This window comes from Propithecus coquereli, unplaced genomic scaffold (assembly GCF_000956105.1).
Source record: "Propithecus coquereli isolate 6110/MARCELLA unplaced genomic scaffold, Pcoq_1.0 Scaffold171, whole genome shotgun sequence".
Classification (NCBI taxonomy): domain Eukaryota; kingdom Metazoa; phylum Chordata; class Mammalia; order Primates; family Indriidae; genus Propithecus; species Propithecus coquereli.
The window spans coordinates 7,455,389-7,479,517 of record NW_012141747.1 but is presented as its reverse complement, the minus strand read 5'-3'; the positions used below and the strand labels follow the sequence as shown (position 1 = coordinate 7,479,517).

At 41.6% G+C, this 24,129-nt stretch overlaps 1 protein-coding gene across 2 annotated transcripts in view; it reads right to left on the bottom strand.

Annotated features, from left to right (window-relative positions):
* BCL2L11 (BCL2-like 11 (apoptosis facilitator)) overlaps nucleotides 1–24,129 on the bottom strand; it is a 40,585-nt gene that overhangs the window by 15,091 nt on the left and 1,365 nt on the right. Inside the window, exons 2-4 of one of the 2 annotated variants that reach the window (XM_012641903.1) lie at nucleotides 22,703–22,839; nucleotides 22,433–22,522; nucleotides 249–358 (exon numbers count right to left, since the gene is read on the bottom strand). In XM_012641903.1, the coding sequence (XP_012497357.1) occupies nucleotides 249–358; nucleotides 22,433–22,522; nucleotides 22,703–22,826 (324 nt within the window). In that variant the 5' untranslated portion in view covers nucleotides 22,827–22,839. Of the gene's footprint in view, nucleotides 1–248; nucleotides 359–22,432; nucleotides 22,840–24,129 lie in introns of both variants that reach the window. The other variant, XM_012641902.1, reaches the window with a different exon arrangement.

The following is a 24,129-nucleotide window of genomic DNA, read 5'->3' as shown; positions in this document are numbered from 1 at the left end:
GGTCTGTGCTCATAAAATTCCTTTGCTGCCTCCTACTGTATTGCACTTAATTGCCATCACTTAAACTCAGCCATAAAGCCAATGGGAAATGGGAAAGGAGAAACAATGGAAGAAACACAGGCAACACCTTTCATTTCTCCATTTCCAGAATTAGCATGTAATTGTGACTTATCACTTTCTCTTTTTAAAAGATACGGTGTGGAGGGGGAGGGTGTGAGGAGAAACGGGGGTAAAGAAAAGATCATTACCCTCCTTGGGTAATAAGCGTTAAACTCATCTCCAATACGCCGCAACTCCTGCGCGATCCATATCTCCGGGCGCATATCTGCAGGTTCAGCCTGAAATTGCCTCATGGAAGCTGCATTAGAAAAAACAAAACAAAAATCACATTGCGGTCCATGGATCCCTGAGAGTCCCAAAAGTAAGTTTTCTAGAAGCAAGCCCATCTCACATACTGTTCTGTGTTTCTGGAAGCTCCCTAACCTCAAGAACTACTATCATGCATTGAGGATTACAGTGGCGGAGTCAGCTACATAACTTTGGTTAACGAATAAGAGGTATAGAATAATCTCCTTTTTCAAAAGTGGAGATTCAGAGCTGCAAGAATTAAAAACATCATGGCCTATTCATATACACTTCCATTTCAAGAAGGCACTCACAAAAAAAATGACACAGTCAATATCCCCAAAGAAATATGCTTGAAACGTATTAGAACATAAAAATTTAGTTTGTCAGTAAAATAACCATACTGATTTTATTACAAGGTAAAAATCCCTAGGAAAATTTCAAATATCACCGAGGAATATGAGATGAAATCACAGTCCCCTTCAGAGTAAAGTAAGCAAAAACCTGAGAAACCAGAATGAGTTGGTTCGTACGGAAGTACTTACAGTGTTACAAACAGCCAGTCTTTAGAAGCGCTACCAAAGGGCCAAATGAAAGCATAATTGCATGTTTTATCTCAATATTAGTGCAGCCAATAAAAATGGGTTCAAGTCTGCAAACACCACATGGGGAGAGGAAACGTTTTGGTCTAAGAGCAATGGCATTTTTGAAAGGAGAAAAAAGAGGGAGGATCGACCTTTCATTAAGCTGTCACTAACACTCACACCCAGGACATTCATCCATTTGCTAATGAAACCATTAAAAGCCATGTGGCAGCCAAAACTGAAGGAGAACATAAATGTGAGTTGTCAAGAGATCCCATTGTGCACTAGGAAGATAATATTCTCCACGTAGCACAAGGAAAAGCATCACACTCAGGGGCAAACAGTTCAGTAACATGTGTACATGGAAAGAGATAAGATTCTTGGATTTCGACCGCTGTCACACGTACCTATGTTAACTTACTATGAAAGGGGGCACGTTTAAAAACATGTTATGTTTTAACCAGAGCAAAATATGTAAAAACCTACGATAACTGGACTTTGACACAACATGAATATAGCTTCCTGTTTTGTATTTTTGTAAAAGGTCAATAAAACTGATACTGATTCATAGCTCTATAAAAGCACTTAAAAGGGAACACTTCGAAGAGCTTTTGCCAATTTTTCTCAAAACTCTTGCCCCATCTTCTCTGTCCCCCCAGCCCCTACCCAAGTAAATTCGGCAATGATATCTCAGAGACTGGGGGCCTGAGAGAGGCAGGTATCACAGGAGCCCGGTGTGTGAGGGCGGATGGGCGGGAGGCACACACAGAGCCCCCCCAGAGTTATCTGTACTCTGCGAATAAGCCAGAGGGAAGGATGCCAAAGGAAGCTCTCGTGGAAAACACAAAGGCTGATGGGGGGAGACTTTAGGACAAGTTAGGCATGGCCCCTGAATATACATCCAACCATATAAAAAATTACCTGGGCTGTACCTTTGTTGCACAAATAATCCTAATGTAAATCTGTAAAAGTCTATTAAAATTACATTTTGAAGAACTAAAATGGCAGAAAACAAAATTTCTGGGTAGATGTGAAGCCAGGTGATGATGCTGTCATAGTTCATTTCCTTTTCCTGAGTTTACGGCCCTTTAAGGATTTACTCTGTCACAGGTACCAAATCATAACTGTTCTTTCCACACTATCAGCCATCAAGTGTTCTGACTCAGAAGCTTTTAAGATGTTAGTTCACCTTTAAGGGGAGGGAAAGCGTCTTTTGTTTGAGTGTTCAGTACATGAGGGTCTCACACAATCCTCCTTAAGGCCCCGGAGGGAGATGCACCTGCCCATATACTCAGGTGAAGTCCAGCAAGCAGGACGCCGTGTGGTCACTCACAGGCCAGCACTGCCCACGAAGCCCACCTGTTTCTCACTACACATGGTTGAGAGAGAAAACTGCCTTTAACCCAGAGTCAGAAATGAAGAAAACACCAATTATCAAAAGAAAATCTGGGAACTATAGATTAATGTTTTATAAAGTTGGCTGACTGGTAGAAATTATTAGCCAAGTTACTCAATATTTAATAAATCAAGATATTCACTAATCTACCCCACAAACATGAATGTCCACAGGCCAGACGTTCTAGGAGCTCCTCTGGGTATAGTACCCAAGAAGACCATGTCCTGCCCCCATGGGGCTTATGTTCTTGTGGATTAATTTCAACTAACTGCTAAATTTCTTCTGGACAAGGATATTTATATTTTACACTTCTTATAACAAAAAACAAAAATAACTCCCCTCCACCTCCGTTAATTTCCCCCAGCCCACAGATGAGCCTACTGAATTACTACTTAACACCCTTACTTCTATCTGTGGTTTAGAAAGTTCCGTCTGGCTCATGCCTGGGCTGGCAACTCGAAGCACCATCAAAGGAGCCAGTCAACATATCAAAACTACACCTAGTGAGTGCATCAACCTAGACAGCCACTAAGAGGAAAATATTCAACTTGTTCATCTTAGAGATAAATGTCCTGCTGTTTTTTGGGGAAGCAGATAAACAGATGGCCTGTTTCTTCTATGGAAAGAAAAGCTCAGTAGCTAACTGTTAAGTGGCTTAAATAAATGTACAGGTATAAACATATCCATCAGGTTAGGATCATGGAGTTATCAAAAACCATACCACTCCATTCTTACTCCTATAATCCCACCTGGATACTCAACCCAATTCCTCCCATTCTGACGTAGTCAACCTACCAAAAAGATATCTTTCTTATAGACTAGAAATGTCAATGTAAGTTAAGTTCAAAAGCATAAGTGTTTTATTTTGCTATCTGCAATGTGTCTGACAACTGTAAGTGTTGATACTTGGACATTAAAATTGCTCCTTATTTGAAACAAAAGCTCTTATTACTAAGCAGGGAGATCAAATTTTTAACTTACAAGGCAATTTTACGTGAGCATAAAAAATTCTACAACGGGGAAATTCTGATGAGGTGTATCTTTACCCACAAAAAATGTAGTTTCAGCATTTGAGAAAGCACTTGATTCCATAAACCTGACAGTAAAACTTAAAAACAACAACAAAAAAAACACAACCGAACAAACAAAAAACCCCAGCACAATAAAATATAAACAGCTCTCAAGGTAAAGCTACTCCAAAGTTGTCGTCTGCAGTGAAAGCTCCAATCCTGCAAAGTACCAGACTGAGCCAGAGGGGACTTCCTAGGTCCAGGTTATCTTTCTCTTCACTGGTAACAAAAGGCACTAATCAAAACTTTCATGATGTAACTTGTCACGCATAGGCAATTTCATCAAAAGTGTGTTACGTCAGCTGAATTTTCATTAAAACTCTTAGAAGTAATTCTTTGAAATCCATAACTTACTGGTAACGTTATTTCCTATGGGAAATACCATACGGTATAATTAATCCGTTTTTCTCTACCAGTGGGGGTAAGGGAAGGGGCAGAGGAGGGCATTATCCAATGCCAAACAATTTAGTTACTGAAAGACGCACGTCTCTTAATTAACAACCTGTTCTGGTTCAGCAATGGAACTATTTTCTAACTCATAAGGTAATTTAAAAGCTTAGAAGTTCAGCAATTGAAAAAATTAATACCGTGGTTAAGTGGTTGATAGTGAAATCAGGCTGGGGCTTTCAGAAAGGACTTTCTGTAATGCCTCCAGCCAAGGCAGGGGGAAAAAAATCAAAACAAAATGAGATTGTCAATTCATAATGAGCTCAACATCAGTCAAACTAAACCTTCTGAACTCCTTTAAAGCCCACGAGCTTCCACTCCAATGTAACACATAGCAGGTGCTCAAAGGAACTGAAGTCACATCATGACATTCACCTCGTCTTTCTGAACCCAGCCGTCCTTCGTTCTGTGGCAGTGCCGTGAAATGACATCTAATGACTCGGGCGTGCGTGCTGGGATGGACAGGGCATGCGGGTATGTCACACATAAGCATTCTCCACTGCTTATCCGGGGACGGGATTGTCACAATTCTTAATGCGTCCCCAAAGGGCAGCCACCTTATTACTAGAGTTTCAAGGGCAGCACCAGAAACCAAATTAAAATTCACGGGAGTGCTTCACTCTGTACTGTTTTCAGATGGTCAGTCATCTACAAATACCTGGGCAGAATCGAGATTAGATTTTAAAGTCATTGACATGAATTAAGCTCTGAATCAATATTCAACTCAGAACCGAGAAAGGATTTCTCAGTCCCCAGAGACACGGAATGTATGACTTGGAAGAAATGGCTGTGTATTTTAAACACACAGTGGAACATACTTAGTCAAGTAAGTGCACACTCTGTCCAGCACTTGTGGGACACAAGTCAGGCCCAGCCAGGGACTGAGGGGCTATGAATGGTAAGAAGGCCCCTCCTTCAGATAGGGTTGTCCATCTTTATTCCCTGGGGACATTCTGATTTAACCACCAAAAGCCATATGACCATTTCTTTGGGGACTCTGAAATCAGTTTTAAATCAATTCCAAAAGAGATACACTCCAAGAACATTTAGAGGAGACACTGCCTCTGCAGGTGGCCACCCCGAACCTCAACATTTATTTGGAGAAATAAAAAGTCTGGGATGTTTATGCAACTCAACAGTCCCCTTGCTTTTTAAAAAATATTTTCAAAAATATTTTCTCAATTCAGTTATCCACAGCTTACAAGAGGAAGGAAGCAATCAGGCTAGCCCGCCAAGATTTCCTTACGAAACCCACTGAGTGACCAAGCTGTCACTATTCCCAGTTAGCCATAAGGCTAAGGAGAAGAATAAATGCCATCACAGTAAGTTTTACTTCAGTACATGCTTTCTGCTAGCATCACCTGTTGGAAATCAACTCTGATGGTTCTCAGAAATAAAATGAGCCAGAAATTACACACACACACATACACACACCCTTCTCCAGGTGTATTTCTCACTTATTTTATTTTTTGGCACATCCTCTATCAATTCCACCGAGCCACTGGATGAAAATTAAAACTATTAGAAAATAAAGCATTAGTATTTAGCATTAGTACTCAGTTTCCTCCATCTGTTTTTCCCTGGTACACATTTGTGTCAAGCCTGGGCAGTCACATGAATTTAAGAGAGTGCTTTAAAAACAGCTGCTAGGATAAAATACCACCAATAATAGTTTATGAGATGAAGCCAGTGTTTTCATACTTACTCTTTCTATGTGTACTGCCCATTCCCTTTATGTGGCCATGAGTTAGAAGGTCAAAACAAGCTGCTTTCATCAATTTCCAGTCCAACCATTTGGAAACTGCCAGTAAACCAAGGCTGTGAGGTTGGACAGAAGTCTGGAAACTAATGTTCTTGAGATTTTCCCTCTTTCACCATTATCTGTTTCTTATAATAAAGTCCAAGGCTAAAGGCATTAAGATTAATGTGCTATGCCTTTTTTCTCATTTCTTATTCATCCTCAGAAGATCTAATCATCCATGTCACCTGAGCTGTCCCCAACACACATATTAACATATTTATTAGAAGCCGGGGACATGCCAGGAGCAAACCTAGACCCTGAGTTGTGATCCCTATATCCAAGGACATCCCCAGCTGAGTCACAGCAGAAGCCACTGCCTTGTGCTAGGTGGGAGCCCTCTGTGACTCCTGCCCTGTGTGCCCTCTTCCAGGGCAGGTACGCACTGAAGGACACTGAGTGCTACCAAGTTACTCCTCACAGGGAAATGTTCCCTTCTAACCCCATCCTAATCTTGATTCTGTCCCCTGGGACTGTAAAGATGCTCTATGATCCCTCTCAATCATCACCCTTCTTTTTGTTAAAGAAGCTGCTAACACATGCCCCAAACCTGGTCCTAAGCCAGTCCTTTCCATGTGCCTTTTATGATGTCCCTGGGAAGCCCCTCCATCACTACTCTGGTCCCCTAGTTGTGCTATTGAATTTGCTGCTCTGAACAGTGTGTGGCAGTGGTCTTCATTCGGTCTGGCTGGGCAGGACGCAGGATACTACTTCTTCTCCCTGATTGACTCTCATCCCTCTCAGTCTCTGGGATGGCTCCATTTCTATTTCTGTAGACTTGGATTACTTCCAGAGGATTAAGAGGATCTGACTATGACATCTTATTCTGAAAACCAAATGAAAACTCCAAAACAAAGGACAGTCAAATGAAGATCAACTCTGAACATGCTTAAGGACAAACATATAAACCTCATATCCCTTCTACTGACAGTGCAAGCAATTTCCTACCCAGGCAATTTATTTCACCATTTACTCCATCCAAACTATAAAAAGAAATGCTTTTTAGAGGCCTTTAAAAAGCAAATACACAACTCTATACATGTCAATTTACTTAAGGACATTCCTTAGAAATAAAGTATTTAAAAATTTGAAGTTACTAGCTTTTGGTAACTGTAAATTGCTTCTAGCCAAAAATCAGATCTTCGTGGTGGTGGTGGTGGGAGAGAGGGGAAGATGAGAATTTAAACTACAAATATAAAAATTTGACTACAGAGTAAGTGTGGCTTCCTCTATGATATTTAACACTGGCAGCAGGAAACAGGTGACAAACATCTTTGCTCCTAAATTCACGTTAAGGTCTCAAACATTATTGTGTTTTCATTGCAAAGACAGGGAAGACCAAGACACGGGTCAAAAACGAAAGCAAAAACAGAATCCTAAAACGCTACACCTTAAACAGTTTTTAAAATAAAACATGGAAAAAAACCTATCAATTTTATTTACACAGTTGAAATTGATAATGGCTATATACAAAGTGAGGTACTAATTTAACACAGATACAGGATTATTGATAACATACCGTAAGGATCAGATATAATGAAAACTTCTCACTTCAATTCACAAAAGGCATTTTATCCCATTTGGTATAAAAAGAAAAACTTTTCACTTGATTCCAGACACTATTTTACATAATCACAAAGATTTAAATCGTTGTGTTTGGACATTTAACGGCTTAAATATTTCTTCTTAAAACCTATGCCTATCCCAGTTGGGCTGTTTGACTCCTCCCTAGAAAATCCAAAAATCTCATGTATCCTGAGCAAGCACATTAGGCACATTTAGGCTGAAGGCAAATCCCCCAACACTAAGGGACACAGGCTAACACAAGCCCAACTACAATAAAAAGAAATGTAATAAGAACTAAACACGGCCTTAAAAATAAGACACCGAAAGGCTGAAGTTAGCAGAGCATCTGCTGGTATAATGGAAAGGTCAGCCAGAAGGCTGCTTTGAGCCGAGCTCTGTTGCCCGCTGACCAGCCTGTGCTGGCCCAGGTGTCTATTGAACCCCCGTACAATGGGCAATTCCAAGGAAGGAGCCAGTGGTCTCATCTCTAAACCATTAAAGTGTTACATAAATAAACATGTTATATAAATAAACTGTGCCATGTTTCGCCACACAGGTGACTTCTTTGTCATAGAAGGAAAAGAATGGAAGGCAGAGTCACCATTAGCGAAAGTATGAGTTTAAAACGTCTAGAATTCTGTGCTGAAAGACCGTGTGGTCTGATGGCTTTGAGGGTCCACCTGTTCAGGCTCACATTCTCCCTCTTCCTTACCCCTCCAGGACAGGCACGGCTGCTAGCCCAGCTCTGTTGCCTAAGGAGTCTGTATACTAGGTGAAATGGCCTGGCTATCCCCGTACTTAGAAACACACCGTGTGACACAGATGAAACTGGGGTTGTTCTAATTCAATGCAGGCCACTCCCCAGCCCCCCAACCTTCTACAGGGCTCTGGCCACTACCTAATGGCCACAACACCCTCTGATTCCAGGTGAGGATGCTGCTCCCTGGCCAGGTTGAGGGACTTGCCCCAGGGCTGTAACAGGTCACTGGAAGGACCCAGACTGGAATGGGTCACCTGCTGGAACCTTCCACTGCCACACTTCATACCATACCATCAGAAGAGAGGAATGAAGAGAACACGAGGTTGGTTGGCACAGTGCATGGCATATGCCAGGCTTTCTATACAGAGAAAATAGTGCTGAGTTTCAAACGAGTACACTACTAAAAATTCAAGTAAAAAAAGAGAAGGAATTGTTGGCACTAAAATATTGCATTAAACATCACTTAGATTCTCTTTAAAGCAACAAATATCTGCACTCCTGCTATGGACCAAACTTTTTTCTTAAGTTTGTGAGTTGTTTTGACTAATTTAGCAGAATTTATGCTCAAATATAAGTAAAAATGAAGTCTAAATTCACGTATATATTAACATTGCATATATCTACAATTCGTTTCTTGACGACTTTGTGTTAAAAAATTTTTCAAGGGTCCCAAAAAACAGACAAATCAACAAGAAAAAGAACCTTTTGGCCTTTTCTCCAGCACACCTACCCAACAAAAAAGTAACTTACTTAACAAAAGAAGGTTGTCAAGCTTAGCTCACCTCACACACACTCACACACATCTTCATAAGAGAAACAGACCCCTCCGCTTAAGCTGGCTTCTTTAAAGAAGTCTCAAATTAATCATAAAGTCTTCCCTGAATTGCTTACATTAAAAAGTTTTAGGAGCTGGAATGGGAGGCACACTCTGGCCCAGAAACATATTTTGGGGGGGAAAAAAGGGCTCCAGGGCAATTCAAATAGTTGAGAATCATTATACTGAACTTGTTTCAATTTAACACATATACCCTATTGGATTGAAATGGTCAATTCTATTTTTTTTTTTTTAATTTTAGCTTCAAAACCATTTTCACTCCTAAGGAAGGGTAACAAAGCCAAACTAAACCAAGCGTCGCATAGTGTGTAGAGGGCAGGGGCCAGTGTCAAAGACCCAAGAGTTCAAGCCCTAGCTGCAACACCAGACATGGCCCAGACCCACATGCAAACACCCAAGTTCTGCTTCCTCACTCTGAAAATGATGTAAAGTCCCTACTCCCAGGTTTGCAGACACAACCCAAGAGATCAACTGGCCGGGTCGACTGTGACTGAAAGTGGAGACATGTGACTGACAGGGAGATGCTCCCACGGCCCACCACCCCTCTCTCGTGGTCCACGCGTGAAGGCAGGAACAGGAGGACGGGGCTGCCCACCAGCAGCCCCTTCTCAGGGCTCATCCTCACCATCGCTGTCTGGGCAAACCACAACTCTATTTGTGAACCATGCAGATCTGGTCCAGGCAGAGAACTGGGAAAATACAAAGTGAATTTGGGTTTCCCAGAGGACACTCAGGATGCCAAGTCATCCTAACCAAATACGTAAAATCTCAAAGATCTGGCCTCTTACAAAGTGGGGTTAAGCTCATCCACCAGGGAAACACAGTTTATACTGACTGCCGACCTCGGCCACCTCGGTTAGGATCCACAACTCACTCAGAAATACCAAAATCTAAATAAATGATGGCTAATTGTCTATGTTATTTTCTCACCAAAGGAGTTTAATTATCTCAGGGAATGGGGGGGAAAGCAGTTTTAAAATTCTAGATTCTATCCACATGATGGGCATTCCTAGCGTTCATTCAGTGAGCAACCAACGCACCCCTATTTTGAGAAAAATTTACATAACTTTGGATTGCAGAAAAAAATAGTTCAGTCTATGTTTCATGTCTCAAGATCGTTCTTTCTCCAAATACACATCTTGAACTATAATCAAGTTTCTGCCAAATCAAATGGGCTGTCTCCAGCAGGTGTCCCCAATTCAGCCCCAGTGCAGACAGAGCCAGGCAGTACAGGGTTTCCAGATGTCTCTCCGTGGTCCAAAGATTTGCCAGTGAAGCCACGGTTCTCAGGGTGATGTTCAGGTTCACTGGCAGGTTAGGGGTGATTCAGACCTCCCCTCCCCACCTGGCCAGTTTCTAGAAAAGATTTTCTTCTTTTTTGCTTGTTTGTTTGTTCTGGGACCCTGGGGATGAGAATTCTAGTAGCATTTCCATATGAATTCACTTCCCCATGAGTTTTCTATACTTCTGAAATGACAGCAGGAGCAAACACTTCATTACAGTCATGCTTCCTGACCTGTCAGGGCTGTGACACTCACTGAGGAGCAAGGAGAGGTTACAGATCAAGTTTCCACCAGACACTTTCTATTGGCTTATTTAAAAACTCCCCATGGCCCTCAGAGGTGAGCACTGTGGTCCTCACTCGATGGATAAGGAAAGTGAAGCTCAGACAGACTCACAGATCCACCCAGGTCCCTCGGTGGGAGGAAAAACAGCCAGAATCCCACCCAACCCTGCTCCACGTGGATGAGCAGCCTGCAGGGGGAGTGAGCCACCAAGAGCAGCCCACAGGCACCAAACCCACTCGATGGAGACGTTCAACAACAAAATACTTACTTTGCTAAGATAAAGGCAGACCCCAAAAGAGTAAATTAGAGGACTAAAGTCCATCTGGAGACAGGCCAGATGGCCAAAATCTTGATGTCACCTGGATGAAACCTTTACCAACACAAAGGACGCACTAGTTAATACTGAATCATACAAACGAGACATGTATGTCTACTGACAGGCTGCTGGGTATACCAAAAACTAAAAGAAAAATGTGCACTGCATGTTATTTATGAAATTTGTTCTAATTATAAACACTAGTTATGACAATTTTGAAGATACAGAAAGGTATACAGAAAAGTCCACCATAACCTGAATACAATAATATCCGTTAACAGTCTGGCATATTCTCTTTATGTTACTGTTACGCCTTTGACCTTCTTTTATACCAAACTAGGCTACCATCAACAATTCTGCAGCCTTTTTTAACTTAACATTAGGCCAGAAGGATTTCCCCTGTGTCATTATTCTTTTAACACCATGGGGAAGAGAGCACCAGTCTGTCAAAGGGATGCAAAATCATTCAGAAATTCTCCCATTTCATTAGGGCTGTTGATAGTTCTTTGGCTGGTGTAAATAATGCCGTGATGAACCCCCTTGTTTATACACTTCTGCTAGCATTTCCTGCAAAAGAGGGGAACGTCAGGTCCTTTGCTCTGTGCCCACAGAGCTTACAGCATGGCATAGGACCAAGTCCGCAAGGTCTCAAGGGACAGATGTTTGCCTTGTGTCAGCAGTGTGATGAGACCTGCACAGAGGAGGAAAGCAATCTGAAGTCCTATGTCTCAACACATGGCAAAGCTACTGACCCAGGAGAACCACCACAGGACAGTGACCAGAAGGTAGAACAGGCTAGAAATTTCTTCACACAAGGGATGTGTTGAGAAATTGAGGCTGGCCTAACAGAAGAGTAATGAAGACAAATTCATTCTGGTATGGGAGGTGGAAACAGGGGTACGAGAGGCAGTGGTCCACAGGGAGTCCTGTCCCAGCACACGTGGGAGGACCACAGATAAGGGGTACAAGGAGATGGGGCATTCGTTCCAACTTGATGGCTGTAAAAAAGGTCAAGTGACAAGGCATCAGACTCCCCAGCATCCAACTGGAAAGTATAAGTATCCAAAGCTTCCACCACAGACCTCAAATACACAATGAGTTAGATTAATCTCTTTTTTCCTGCCTTATAGCCCAACTATATAGCACTCCCAGGACTTACGATTTTAATAAGAAGTTCCCCTGAGACATGTAAAATCAGACTTGAGTTACCCACATGTTTTTGGGAGGGACGTCTAAGAGCAGCACAGAGCACATGCTATGGGCCCACCCCCAGAGCTACACACGGCAGAGTTACAGGAGATACTGTGGTTATTACCTGAAGAAAGTGGCCTGCATTATGGCTCAATCTCTTTCCAACATTAAAAGTCTATTATTCCATATGGAGTAAAAATAAAGGGTGAAAGAAGTGGTTTCTAAAATTCAGAGTAGTCTTTGTAGCCAGAGCCAATCAATACTGCTATGATCTGAATGTTTATGTCCCCCCAAAATTCTTATGTTGAAACCTAGCCCTCAAGGTGATATTAGCAGGTAGGGCCTTTGGGATGGGATTAGTGTTTTTCCAATAGAGACCTCAGAGACACCCTCACCCTTTCCTCCATGTAAGGACACAGGCTGAAGGTGTCATCTATGAACTAGAAAGTGGCCCTTGCCACACAGTGAATCTTCCTTGATCTTGGACTTCTCAGCCTCCAGAATTGTAAGAAATAAATTTCTATTGATTATAAGCTACCTATAGTTTATGATATTCTGTTACAGCAGCCTGAGTGGACTAAGATAAATATGGATCATAAATATTTAAAGGAAGATATACGTCTCTAGTTCCACTAAGGTGGAGGAGCCCCATTCTTCCATCTCACAACTAAAAACCCTGGACAAAACAGAAGAGGCAACTCCAGGAAAACTGAAAAGGGGAAAGAAGGTGGGCTGGGGACCTCAGGACTCCACAAAAGACAGGTGGCAAGTTCTCTGGTTTTCTCACTTCCATACTTCCAGGATAGGGCACTGCAGAAGCCTCCAACTGAGAATCTCCAATAGGCATAGAGAAAGAAAACTGCAAGGACAGCCTGTTCTTCCTGGCCAAGGACTGGGGAAAGGATGGCTCAACAACAGAAAGTCATTTGACAATGCCCTGCCAAATGGCCACAGAAAAACCACAACAGCCTGACACCTGCCCCAGTTTCAGTGTGGCCGAGTGGGGAGCTGGTCTTCTAGTCCAGCAGAAGCAGGCAGAGGCAATCCTACTGCCCTGCCAGAGCAGCATTAGTGGGGCTGTGCGGGCACCTATCTAACATCCCCTGCCCCGCGAAAGCTGCTAATGCTCTAATTTCCTTTCCAGGGTAGCATTAGTGGGGTCCAGCAGTGAGCCAAGCCTCCACCACCACTAAGCAGCAAGGTGAAGGTATATGGCAGGGTCAGCTGACACCACACTACCCTACACTGTAAACACACTGAGGCCGTGCAAAACGGGGTTCGTGGGCCCACCAGCTTGCCCCACCCCAGACTTGGGTGTCAGTGGGTATCCAGTGGGTACTGAGTCTCCACCCCATCTGGCATTAAGGAGAACGAAGGAGAACCCCCCCACCCAGCATCAAAGAGGGAGAACCAGGTGGCAGGAGGCGGGGCTAGATGGCATGCTGTCACCCCTTCCTTGGTGTCAACAGGGGAGGGGAAGCTGAGTTTTCACCTCCACCCTGCAGAAACAAGGAGGTGTGAGGCAGCCCTCCACTGTTTCCCTCTTCTAGGTGTCAGGAGCGGCCAAGGGAGCCAAGCTCACACCCCCAATCAGACACAATGAGGCAGTTGACTCTGTGCCTTACTTTTGTTGGGACAGCATCCACAAGGCCAAGGAAGGAGCTGAACTTCCATTCACCCTGCAGGAACAGGCAAAAATCTTAGAATTGAAAAATACAATTAAACATAATTTTGAAATCTCACTAGATGGGCTCAACAATAGAGTGGAAATAACAGAGGACAGAATCATGAACAGAGGACAGAATCAGTGAACATGAGGCCAGATAAATAGAACTTACTTAATCTGGAGAGAAAATGGACCGGAAAAACATGAACAGTCTCAAGCAAGAACACAAAAGTATTAACAGTCTTATCATCAGAGTTCCAAAAGAGAGAGAGGAAGGGACTGGAAAAGTATTCAAAGACATAATGGCTGAAAACTTCCCAAACTTGGTACAAAACATAAAACTACAGAGTCAAGAAGATGAGCAAACCCCCAAAAGATAAAGCCAAAGAAATCCATGATAAGACATGTCATAATTACACTTCTGAAAACTAACAGAGAAAAAAATCTTGAAAGCAGCCACACAGAAATGACACAACTTATTTGAAAACACCAATTCAAACGACAGCACATTTCTCATCTGAAACCATGGAGGCCAGCAAGAAGGGCATGTTTTTCACGTACTGAAAGAAAGATGTCAACAAGAATTCTATCTCAAATGAAGATCTCCTTCAGGAAAGAAGGAGAAAGAAATAAAGACATTCTCAGCAGGAAAACTAAGAGGATTTGTTGCTAGCACATCTATCACTGAAGAATGACTGAGGAAATTCTCTAAACAAAAAGGAAATGGTAAAAGAAGAAAACTCAGAACTTCAGAAAGGAAAGAACACTGGGATGGGAAAAATGAGAGTAAATATAATATATCCTACTTCTCATAGCTTTCTTAAATCATATTTGACAGCTGAAGCAAAAATTATAACACCAACTGATATGGTGCTCAACAGATAGAGAGGAAACACTTAAGACAATTAAATTTGAAAAGTGGGGCAGGTAAAGGAATCTAAAGGGAGGTAAGGCTTCCACACCGCAGCTGAAGTCATGAAGAATTGTTACCATCGATACTATTACCATCGATAATACATTATGCATATATTATAATACCTAGAACAACTACTAAGAAAACTATATAGAGCAAAGTATTAAAAAACACTACAAATAAATCAAGATAGAATCCTTAGAAATGTTCAAATAACCCATAGTAAGGTTAAAAAAAGAGAAAGGGAAACAAGAAACAGAGGAAACAGAAAACAATAAAATGGCAGACTTCCATAATTACCTTAAATGTAAATGGTCTAGATACACCATTTAAAAGGCAGATTGGGCAGAGTAGATCAAACAATTTTATCTACAGATACGCTGTATACAAAAAATTTACTCCAAATACAACATATGTAGGAAGTGAAAAGATAGAAAAAGATATACACATAAACATTAATATATTAATTTTAAAAAAAGCAGAAGTGGCTACATTACTATCAGATAAAGTAGACTTTACAGCAGTGATAAAAGGATCAAGTCAACAGGAAGACATGATGATTCTAGACATGTAAACACCAAACAAAAGCACTTCAAAATACATGAAGCAAAATCTGATAGAGCTGAAAGGAAATGGACGAACCCACCATTATAGCTGGAGACGTTAACACCACACTCTGAGCAATCGACAGAACTACAAGACAGAAACATCAGCAAGGAGATAAAGAACTGAACACAGTCAACCAGTAAGATCTGATTGACATGTGCATAATGAACACTCTACCCAACAGCAGCACAATACAGATTTTTTACAAGCACCCACGGATAATTCACCAAAATAGACCCTATCCTAAGCTATAACACAAACCTCAACAAATTTAAAAGAAGTGAAATTATATAAAGTATGTTCTCTGACCATAATAGAATCAAACAAGAAAACAGTAATAGAACACAGGGCCATCTCTACACATTTGGAGATAAAATAGCAGACTTCTAAATAACCTAAGGGTCAAAGAGGACATCTCAAAGGAAATTAAAAAGAAAAAACAAGAACTCAATGAAAATGAAAACATAACATACCACAACATGTGAGATATAGCTAAAGCAGTGGTGAAAAGAAAATTTCTAGCACTAAATGCTTACATTAGAAAAGAAGAAAGGTCTTAAAACACTATTCCAAGTTCCTATCTCAAAAAACTAGGAAAAGAATATAATAAACACAAAGCAAGCAGAAGAAGAAAATAATTAAGAAAAAAATTGAAAATAGAAAAATAGAGAAAAATCAAGGGAACAAAAAACTGGTTTTAAAAAAATCAATAAAACTGAAAAACTTCTAAAAAAACTAATAGAGATAAAAAAGATAGAAATTATCAATATCAGAAATGAAGCAAGATAATAAGGGAATATTACAAATACTTTTCACACTCATAAATTCAACAGCCTAGAAGAAATGGACCAATTCTTCAAAAGCCACAGTCTACCAAAACTCAACCAAGATGAAATAGACAACCTAAATAGTCCTACGAACACTAAACAATTACACTTGTAATCTAAAAATGCCCAAAAAAGAAATCTCCCAGCCTCGATGGTTTCACTAGAGAATTCTACCAAACATTTAGAGGACATTCAATACCAATTTTTTACAATCTCTTCCGGAAAACAGAAGAAAAGAGAACCCTTCCCAACTTACTATTAAGATTCTGATATAAATAAAAACCAGAAAGTCCTAAAAGAAAATGACAGATACTTTTCAAGAACTTTGGCGCAAATACTCTCAACAAAGTATCAGCAAATTCAATCCAGCAACGTTTGAAAAGAATTATATACTCTGCCCAAGCAGGATTTATCCTAGTCATGCAAGGTAGTTTTAACACTGCAAATCAATATAATGCACCGTATCAACAGGCTAACCTAAGTAAAAAAATATGATCCTATCAAGTGAGACAGAATAAACATTTTATCAAATCTAACACTCATTCTGTTCATGATAAAAACTCTCAGCATGTTTTTCATGTACTAAGTAAAGGTAAAACTTCCTCATGTTTTTAAAGAGTATCTACAAAATCTCTGTGGTAAACATTATATGTAATGGTTAAGGACAGAAAGCTTTCCAACCCTAAGATTCGACACAAGGATATCTGTTCTCACCACTTCTAGTCAACATAAAGTACCAGAGGTTCTAGCCGGTGCAAGAAGCCAAGAAAAAGAAATAAAATGTAAACAGATCTGAAAGGAAGAACTAAAACTGTCCCTATTTGCAGATTACACAACTACATGTATCTCCCAAGAAGTCTACAAACTCCTAGAATTACTGAGTTTAGGAAGGCTGTAGGTTATAAGATCTACATAAAAAAAGTTGTATTTCTATACATTAAAAGTGACCATGTGGAAACTGAAAGTAGAAATACAATACCATTAATATTCCCTGAGTGCCAGCTATGCCAGGGTCCTACCAGAACCTGCAAACAACACAGTGTTCTTCGACAGGTGAATGGTTAAGAAAACTGTGGTGCACCCATACTACGGAATACTACTCAGCAACAAAAACCTAGGTACCATTGATACACACATCTCAGATGGTTCTCAAGGGAATTATGCTGAGTGAAAAAAGCCACTCTCAAAAGGTTGCATATGGTATGCTATTTATACAGCATACTTGAAATGACAAAAGCACAAGTATGTAGATCAGAGTAGGGGTTAGGAAAAGGAAGGAGGTGACTGTGGCTATAAAAGGGTATCAAGAGAAATGCCTGTGATGGAGCTGTTCTTTATCTTGACTGTGGTGGTGGCCACACAAGTCTATACACCTGACAAAATGGCACAGAAGCAAACACACACTCACAGATACACAAAACAGCACATGTAAAACTGATAAAATCTGAATAACGTAGATGGATTACCAAAGTCATCTGCTGGTTGTGACAGTGTACTATAGTTACACAAGATGTTACCCTTGTGGGAAACTTAGCAAAGAGGGTACAGGACCTCTTTGTGCTATTTCTTAAAAAATGTGTGTGAATTCACAATTACCAGAAAACAAAAAGTTTTTCAAGAAGATACAAAATTTAAAACTGGCCAACTATCAGTTACTAAATTTTGTTTGGAACCAGTAAAGAAAAGTATCTTTCTCTTTTGTCACTTTCTATCCCCACTCAAGGGCTACACATTGTCCTGTTTCTCCTGGTAGCCAAATGAGGGACTGAGGGGCTTGTGGGCAGAGCTGGGCCCTTGGCAGAGGCAACTCTATCGGGAGGCTCCGGGGCAGCCGTGAGTGCTGCAGAACCAAGCCCCTCCACATTCCACTTTTCCAAGCCCAGATACACCATAGAGTTTAAAGAGGTAAAACAAAACTCCCTATTTGCCTGGAGAATATAGCTGTTTACAAAGCTCATTTAATGTTTAAGATGTTCATAAGATTAAGTTAACCACTTTCACTCTAAGTCAACACAAACCGCCCCAGGAGTAAGTTCCACGGAAATGATGTGCCCAGAGTGGGAAGAATAAGGTCTTGCTTGCTGAAGCACCACTGCACATTCCAGCTCATCCATCTGCAAGGAAAGCCTGTCCAGTCAAAACAGAACACAAGCCACAGACCTAATTTTACATTTTTCTGGTAGCTGTACTAAAAGTAAAAAGAAACAGGTAAAATTAATACTATAAATATATTTTATTTAGGAGCTAACAAGCATATGAAAAGATGCCCATAATTAGGTAAATATAAATCAAAATTGCAGTGAGCTATCACCCGCATCCATTAGGATGGCTACTGTAAAAGAAAGGAAAAAAAAAAAAAAACCACCACACGAAACAGAAAATAGCAAGTGTCAGTGAGTGAGGGCATGGAGTAATTGGAACCTTTGTGCACTGTTGATGCGAATGTAAAATGGTGCAGCCTCTATGGAAAACAGCATGGTGGTTCCTCAAAAAATTAAAAATAAAATGACCATATAATCCAGCAATCCCACCTCTGAGTATATATCTAGAAGAAATCAAAGCAGAATCTCAAAGCTATTTGCATACCCATGTTCATAGCAGCACTATGCACAATAGCCAAAAAGCAGAAGCATGCCAAATGTCCACTGATGGAGGAATGGGTGAACAAGATGTGGTATGTATCATACATACATTGGAACACTGTTCAGCCTTAACAAGGAAGGAAATTCTGACATGCTACAAGATAAAATGATCCTTGAGGACATTATGCTAAGTGAAACAAGCCAGTCAGCAAAAGACAAATCGTGTATGATTCTACTTATACAAGGTACTGAAGTAGTCAAACTCGGAGACAGAAAGTAGAATGGTGGCTGTCAGGAGCTGGAGGAAGGAGCAAATGGGGAGTTGTTTAACGGGCGCAGAGTTTCAGTTTTGCAAGATGAAAAAGTTCTAGAGATTGGCTGTACAATAATGGAAATGTACTTAACACTAGTGAACCACAAACTGAGAAATAAATGGTGAAGATGGTTTTATGGTTTTTTAACTACAATAAAAAAATTTATATTTTATTTAACCCATATGTGTAAAACATCATTTCAATATGCAATCCATATGAAAATGATTGAGATGTCTTTCGTTCTTTTTTGTGTACTAAGTCCTCAAAACCCAGCATGAGCTGACACTGACAGCACATCTCAATTTGAACTGGTCTCATGTCAAGGGCTTAACACACATGTGGCTTCCCTACTGGGCAGTGCTGAGACAGACCTTACTTGCCAACCCTATGTGACAAACTTTACAGCCGGACCCAGGTAATTAAGAGGGAGACAGGGGATAGGGTCTTTACTTGCTACCTGCTTTACATGTCCTCAGTTAAAAACTGCTCCTTCAAAAGGCTACTAGGCAGAGCTGGATTGACTTTCAACATTTCCTGGGCTCTTCCTCTTTGTCAGGGACTCACTGGGATGTGCAGGAGTTCAGGCCTTCCCCTCTAAAGGAGGGATCAGACAATTACCAGCTACAAAGGAAGTACCCACAAGATTCCGAGGGACACAAAGAAGAAAGCAATTTACTTGTGCCAGGGAACAAGTAAAAAGTTTAAAACATTTACAAACATGGTATGAAGGAGTTATTAATAACAAGAGTACATCCACACCTTGAACATTCTCAACACATATTTCCAGGTTGCACTGACTACACTTCAGAGTAAGAATTTGAACAGGATTTAATAATTTGCATTAAAAACTCATATGGCATAAAAACACGCACCCAAAAAGGCACTTGGTAAACCAACACATGTGGGTGATTTTGATTAAAAGAATCAGTTATTCACAGACTAACACATCACTTGCTAAGTTAATCCTCCCAGAGTGTAAGGAAGCTAAAATTGAGGCAAAGTATAAAAACTGTATCTATCCCCGGACGGATAAATATAATATTCTTTGAACATGTCTTCAGAAAACATCAGAGACATGAAGGAAAACATGAAAACATTTCTAGCACAAACACCTAACTGCTGTGCATCCCACATAAGACTTCACTTTCTCATTAGAACAAAGATGCAACAATAAAACTTCAAGATACACTGTTCTCTACCCCAAGTTGCTGAGAAGAAAACTATTTTGTGGCTGAAGGAGCCCCTAGCTAGGGAGAACTTCTTTATAACCCTCACATTTGTGTTCCACTGGTTCAAAGCAATCATAAAGACTTCTTTGTGAAAAATGTATTTTGAAATACATTATTCAAAAGCTTCATTGAAGATCTTAATGGATATGGTTGAGTAAGGAACACTAAAAAAGCCTACAAAGATAAGAGAACCACTTATCAATTCAGCATATTTCAGAGGACTTTAGGCACTGAGCTAAGACTCTGAGAATGGCCAGAGAAAAAAGTTAGTTACAGACTGCAAAAATTGTAAATTTTATGCTTCAATTTAATAAACTCACATCTGGCTAAGCCCTTTCCTTCCACAAGTAATTCTCCCCTCCCCTAACCTCAACTTGTCCTCCACCAAAACAAATCTCCCAAGAACACTGAAAACTTACCTTGGTACACTAACTTCAAACAAAGTCCTTACAATTTCTCATTTAATCCCAAGCATTAAACTCTAAGTTATCACACCAATCTACTGAAATGTAGTTAATACTATAAAATTACACATCAGGATCCATTACTTTACTTCACAGGTATAACCATTAATTTTGCTTAATAATTTAGATTGTGATCTTTAAAGCTTTATATCTGTCATCTCAAGTAACGGTGCATACCTTATAATTAGCTTGTTAAATAGCATTTGTCACCAAGAAAAGCACTGGTGCCTGTGTTTACAGTAAATACACTAACTCACTGACTATTCCTAGTTACCAGGGAAGGAGAAACTATTTCCATGCATTAAGCCACCACCTGATGTATATAGGTCTGTAATGAAACTGTAATAGCTTCTAGAGGGTTCTAAAAATATCCAGGTTTTTAAGTATACATACCATAAATCCTATTACTTATTTAGTGTAAGCAAGAATGCTATAGGTTCATACATATACTGGAACATTTTCATGGATAGAAGAATAGTTACAAGCACCAAGAATTTCAAAGGCTGAAATGAGTTTGGGAGCAGCAGTAGCAGCAATAAGACTTCTAGCTCCTTCCGCTAAGGAAAGGCCATAATAAAGTATCTCCCAGCATTTAACAGGAGTGTGCAGCCAACATGTGTAGCTGTTGGTATTTTTGCCATTTTTCCCTACCATTTCCCAGGTGTGCCCAACTTCTGACAAGTGACCACCCCTCGGACACCCAATTCTGTAACGTGTGACAGGCCTGCCTCATTTACCTAAGGATTATGAAGACAGAGCTGTACGGTACTTACAAATGCAAGATCTATCAGTGTGTTCCAGAATTCGAGTGTCTAGTCAGCTGACTTTTAGACTTTGGCATGATAAGTGTGACCCAAATTTTAAGTCTATACTGAATTTCCTAATCAATAACACTATCAACTTACTTATCTTATTCATGTAGAGCAGGATAGTCTGGACAAATGGTTAGAGTGATTATGGTGAATACTGATCAAGACATGAACCTTTTCCATTAGCAGGGAACAGCAAGTTGAACCAACACAGACTACCGTTAACAGAACTATACAAAAAGTCACGTGGGGAAGGCTCAGGTGTCAAATCAAGCCTGCAGATGTTTGTTTGGCTTGTACAATGTTTTCAAAGATCTAAATAAGTTGTCAGTGTTGAAACAGGATATTTGGCATCAAAATCTGCATTCCTGGATTATCCTGCAATATAGGAAAACCTACCACTCTGAGACCACCTGCCTTCACAGCTACAATTAGGGGTAGCCCTAATGCAGAAGGGGCAAATGCTCTCCAACTAGCTACAACCTCCACCAGCTCAGGTCTCTCACTGATATTACTGCAGGCCTCTCCAGGTACTTATGTTTGCCATTCTTGATTCAGACCCTAAAACTGTCTTCAATTCCTAAAATAAAAACCTACAACCTAATCTCATGAGCATTACATCCAAATCCTCTAAGCAATAAGCCCAAAGAAGAATTTGAGTAGAAAACAAACCATTTTCATGGTTCTATGTTAGTACTGCTTACATTACATGAACTAGTTCATTTTCCAAAAATGTCATTTTTGAAAATGATTAACTTGTCTCATCTTTCTTCACAATTTTGGTTCTGTTATTAAGCTATATTCTATAACTGACCAGATTCCTTTTAAGCAAAATGACATTAACATGTAAAGGCTAGTGGTTCAGACAACACACCATGATTATGCTATAAGCTTAGTGAAGGCAGCTGAGATTCAAGCTGTATCTCCCCAAAGGCTAATGTTTGGACCTCTACTCATGGCTGCCACAGAATTTAATAGCATTGACAAAAATGCTTATTTGATATATTTGACACATTCTCCATTCCCATCAAAAATGGAACAAATCAGTTAAGAGATTCTAAAAAGGGGGCTTTATATACTATGCACAGTTTTTAAACATATTCAAACAACCACATGCCAACTGCCTCTTACCCGGGTATTGCTTACCCATTGCACTGAGATAATGGTTGAAGGCCTGGCAAGGAGGACTTGGGGTTTGTGTTGATTTGTCACAACTCATGGGTGCTGGGCTCCTGTCTGTGTCAAAAGAGAAATACCCACTGGAGGATCGAGACAGCAGGGAGGATCTTCTCACAAAGATGAAAAGCGGGGATCTGGTAGCAAAAGGGCCAGGGCTGGCCGGTGGGGCCAGCGGGCCCTGAGGGCTGCCGTGGGAGCAGCGGTCCCCTTCGCCTTCCCGACTGCCTTCGGGATTACCTTGGGGCTCTGTCTGTAGGGAGGTAGGGGCCCCAGGCCTGAGCTGGGGAGGTCTCTCCACAGATTGCAACTGTCCACCTTCTCGGTCACACTCAGAACCTACATCGGAAGGTTGCTTTGCCATTTGGTCTTTTTTTCTGCAAGTAAAATAAAAAGAAAAACTATTATCTTAGGCAAAATAGTAACTACAAAGAATAAATAAATTAGCTATCTTTCGCCTATTCATTAAAAAATTCTTAAGAATTAATCTCAAATACTTTAAAATTAAGTTGCTACATTGTGTATACTTCTCTGACACTTTTCCAAATAAGAATAAAAATACACCTAAAATAACAAAGGTATGATTATCTTTTTTGGTGGGGGGTTGGGACTAAACTTCATACCACCAAACAAAACACAGTAACAATTTCAATTGCTTGTGGAACTGGCGCTTTCACTTACACACACACACACACACACACACACACACACAAACACACACAGACACACGCAAGCTTTAAGAGAAGCAGCTTGTCTGAAATCTGTTCACATGTGCTCTTTGCTCAGGACTGACTGGAATAAGTCAAAAACTCCCAGCGGGCTCTGATTTCCCGGGATCAGATGCCGCGCTAGAGCACAGGAGCGGGTGCAGATGCAGCGATTGCAGGCGGCTGGCCGCGTTCCCCGCTCTGGCCCCATTGTTTGCCGAAAATGCTGAGGGCAGCAAGTCTGGGGAAGGTTTGGCAGCGGCCGTCAGTCGTAGTAAGTGCGTCACAATAGAGTTTGTAACTCAGAGCTCGGCTCAGCCTGGCTCTGGCGCTCTGCGCCCGCGGTCCCTCCCGCTCCCGGCTCTGGCGCCGCACCGAACCGGACAGAACTTCTCCGAGGTGCAGCCGTACTGTAAGGTGAACACCTTCAAATAAGGGACCCCTGAAGCCGTGCCCTGGCACCCGCTGCAAAGTCTGCAACTAGTTCTGCACGGTAGGCGACACCGGCGCGCGCCTCCTTCACCCTAAAGACCCTCCCCTCAGAAGGCAATCACGCCGAAACTCACAGTCCGCCCCTTCCCTTCCGAGCGTATTGTCCAGGCCCGGGTCCCGCGGCGTCCGGCCCGCGCCCTTCGCCGACCCGGCGCCCCCTGAGCGTCCCCACGAAGGCAATGAGGGAGACAAAGCCCAGGACTCGGATTCAGAGTCCCCAGGGCAGCGCAGAGCACGCGCCTTAACGCCCGCCAGCCGCGCTCCGCCGGGCACCCGAGGACTCCGCGCGCCGCGCTTCTGGCCCGCGCTGCCCCGGCCGCCGCCGCCGGGAACATCCTCCGCCTCCTCCCGCTCCTCCCCTCGCGCTCTGCGCCCGCCGCCGCCGGCACCGCCGACCTCCCGAGCCACTGGCGCCGGGTGCCCGCGCTCCCAATTGGCTCGCGCGCGGTCTCTCCGCAGCCAAGCGGC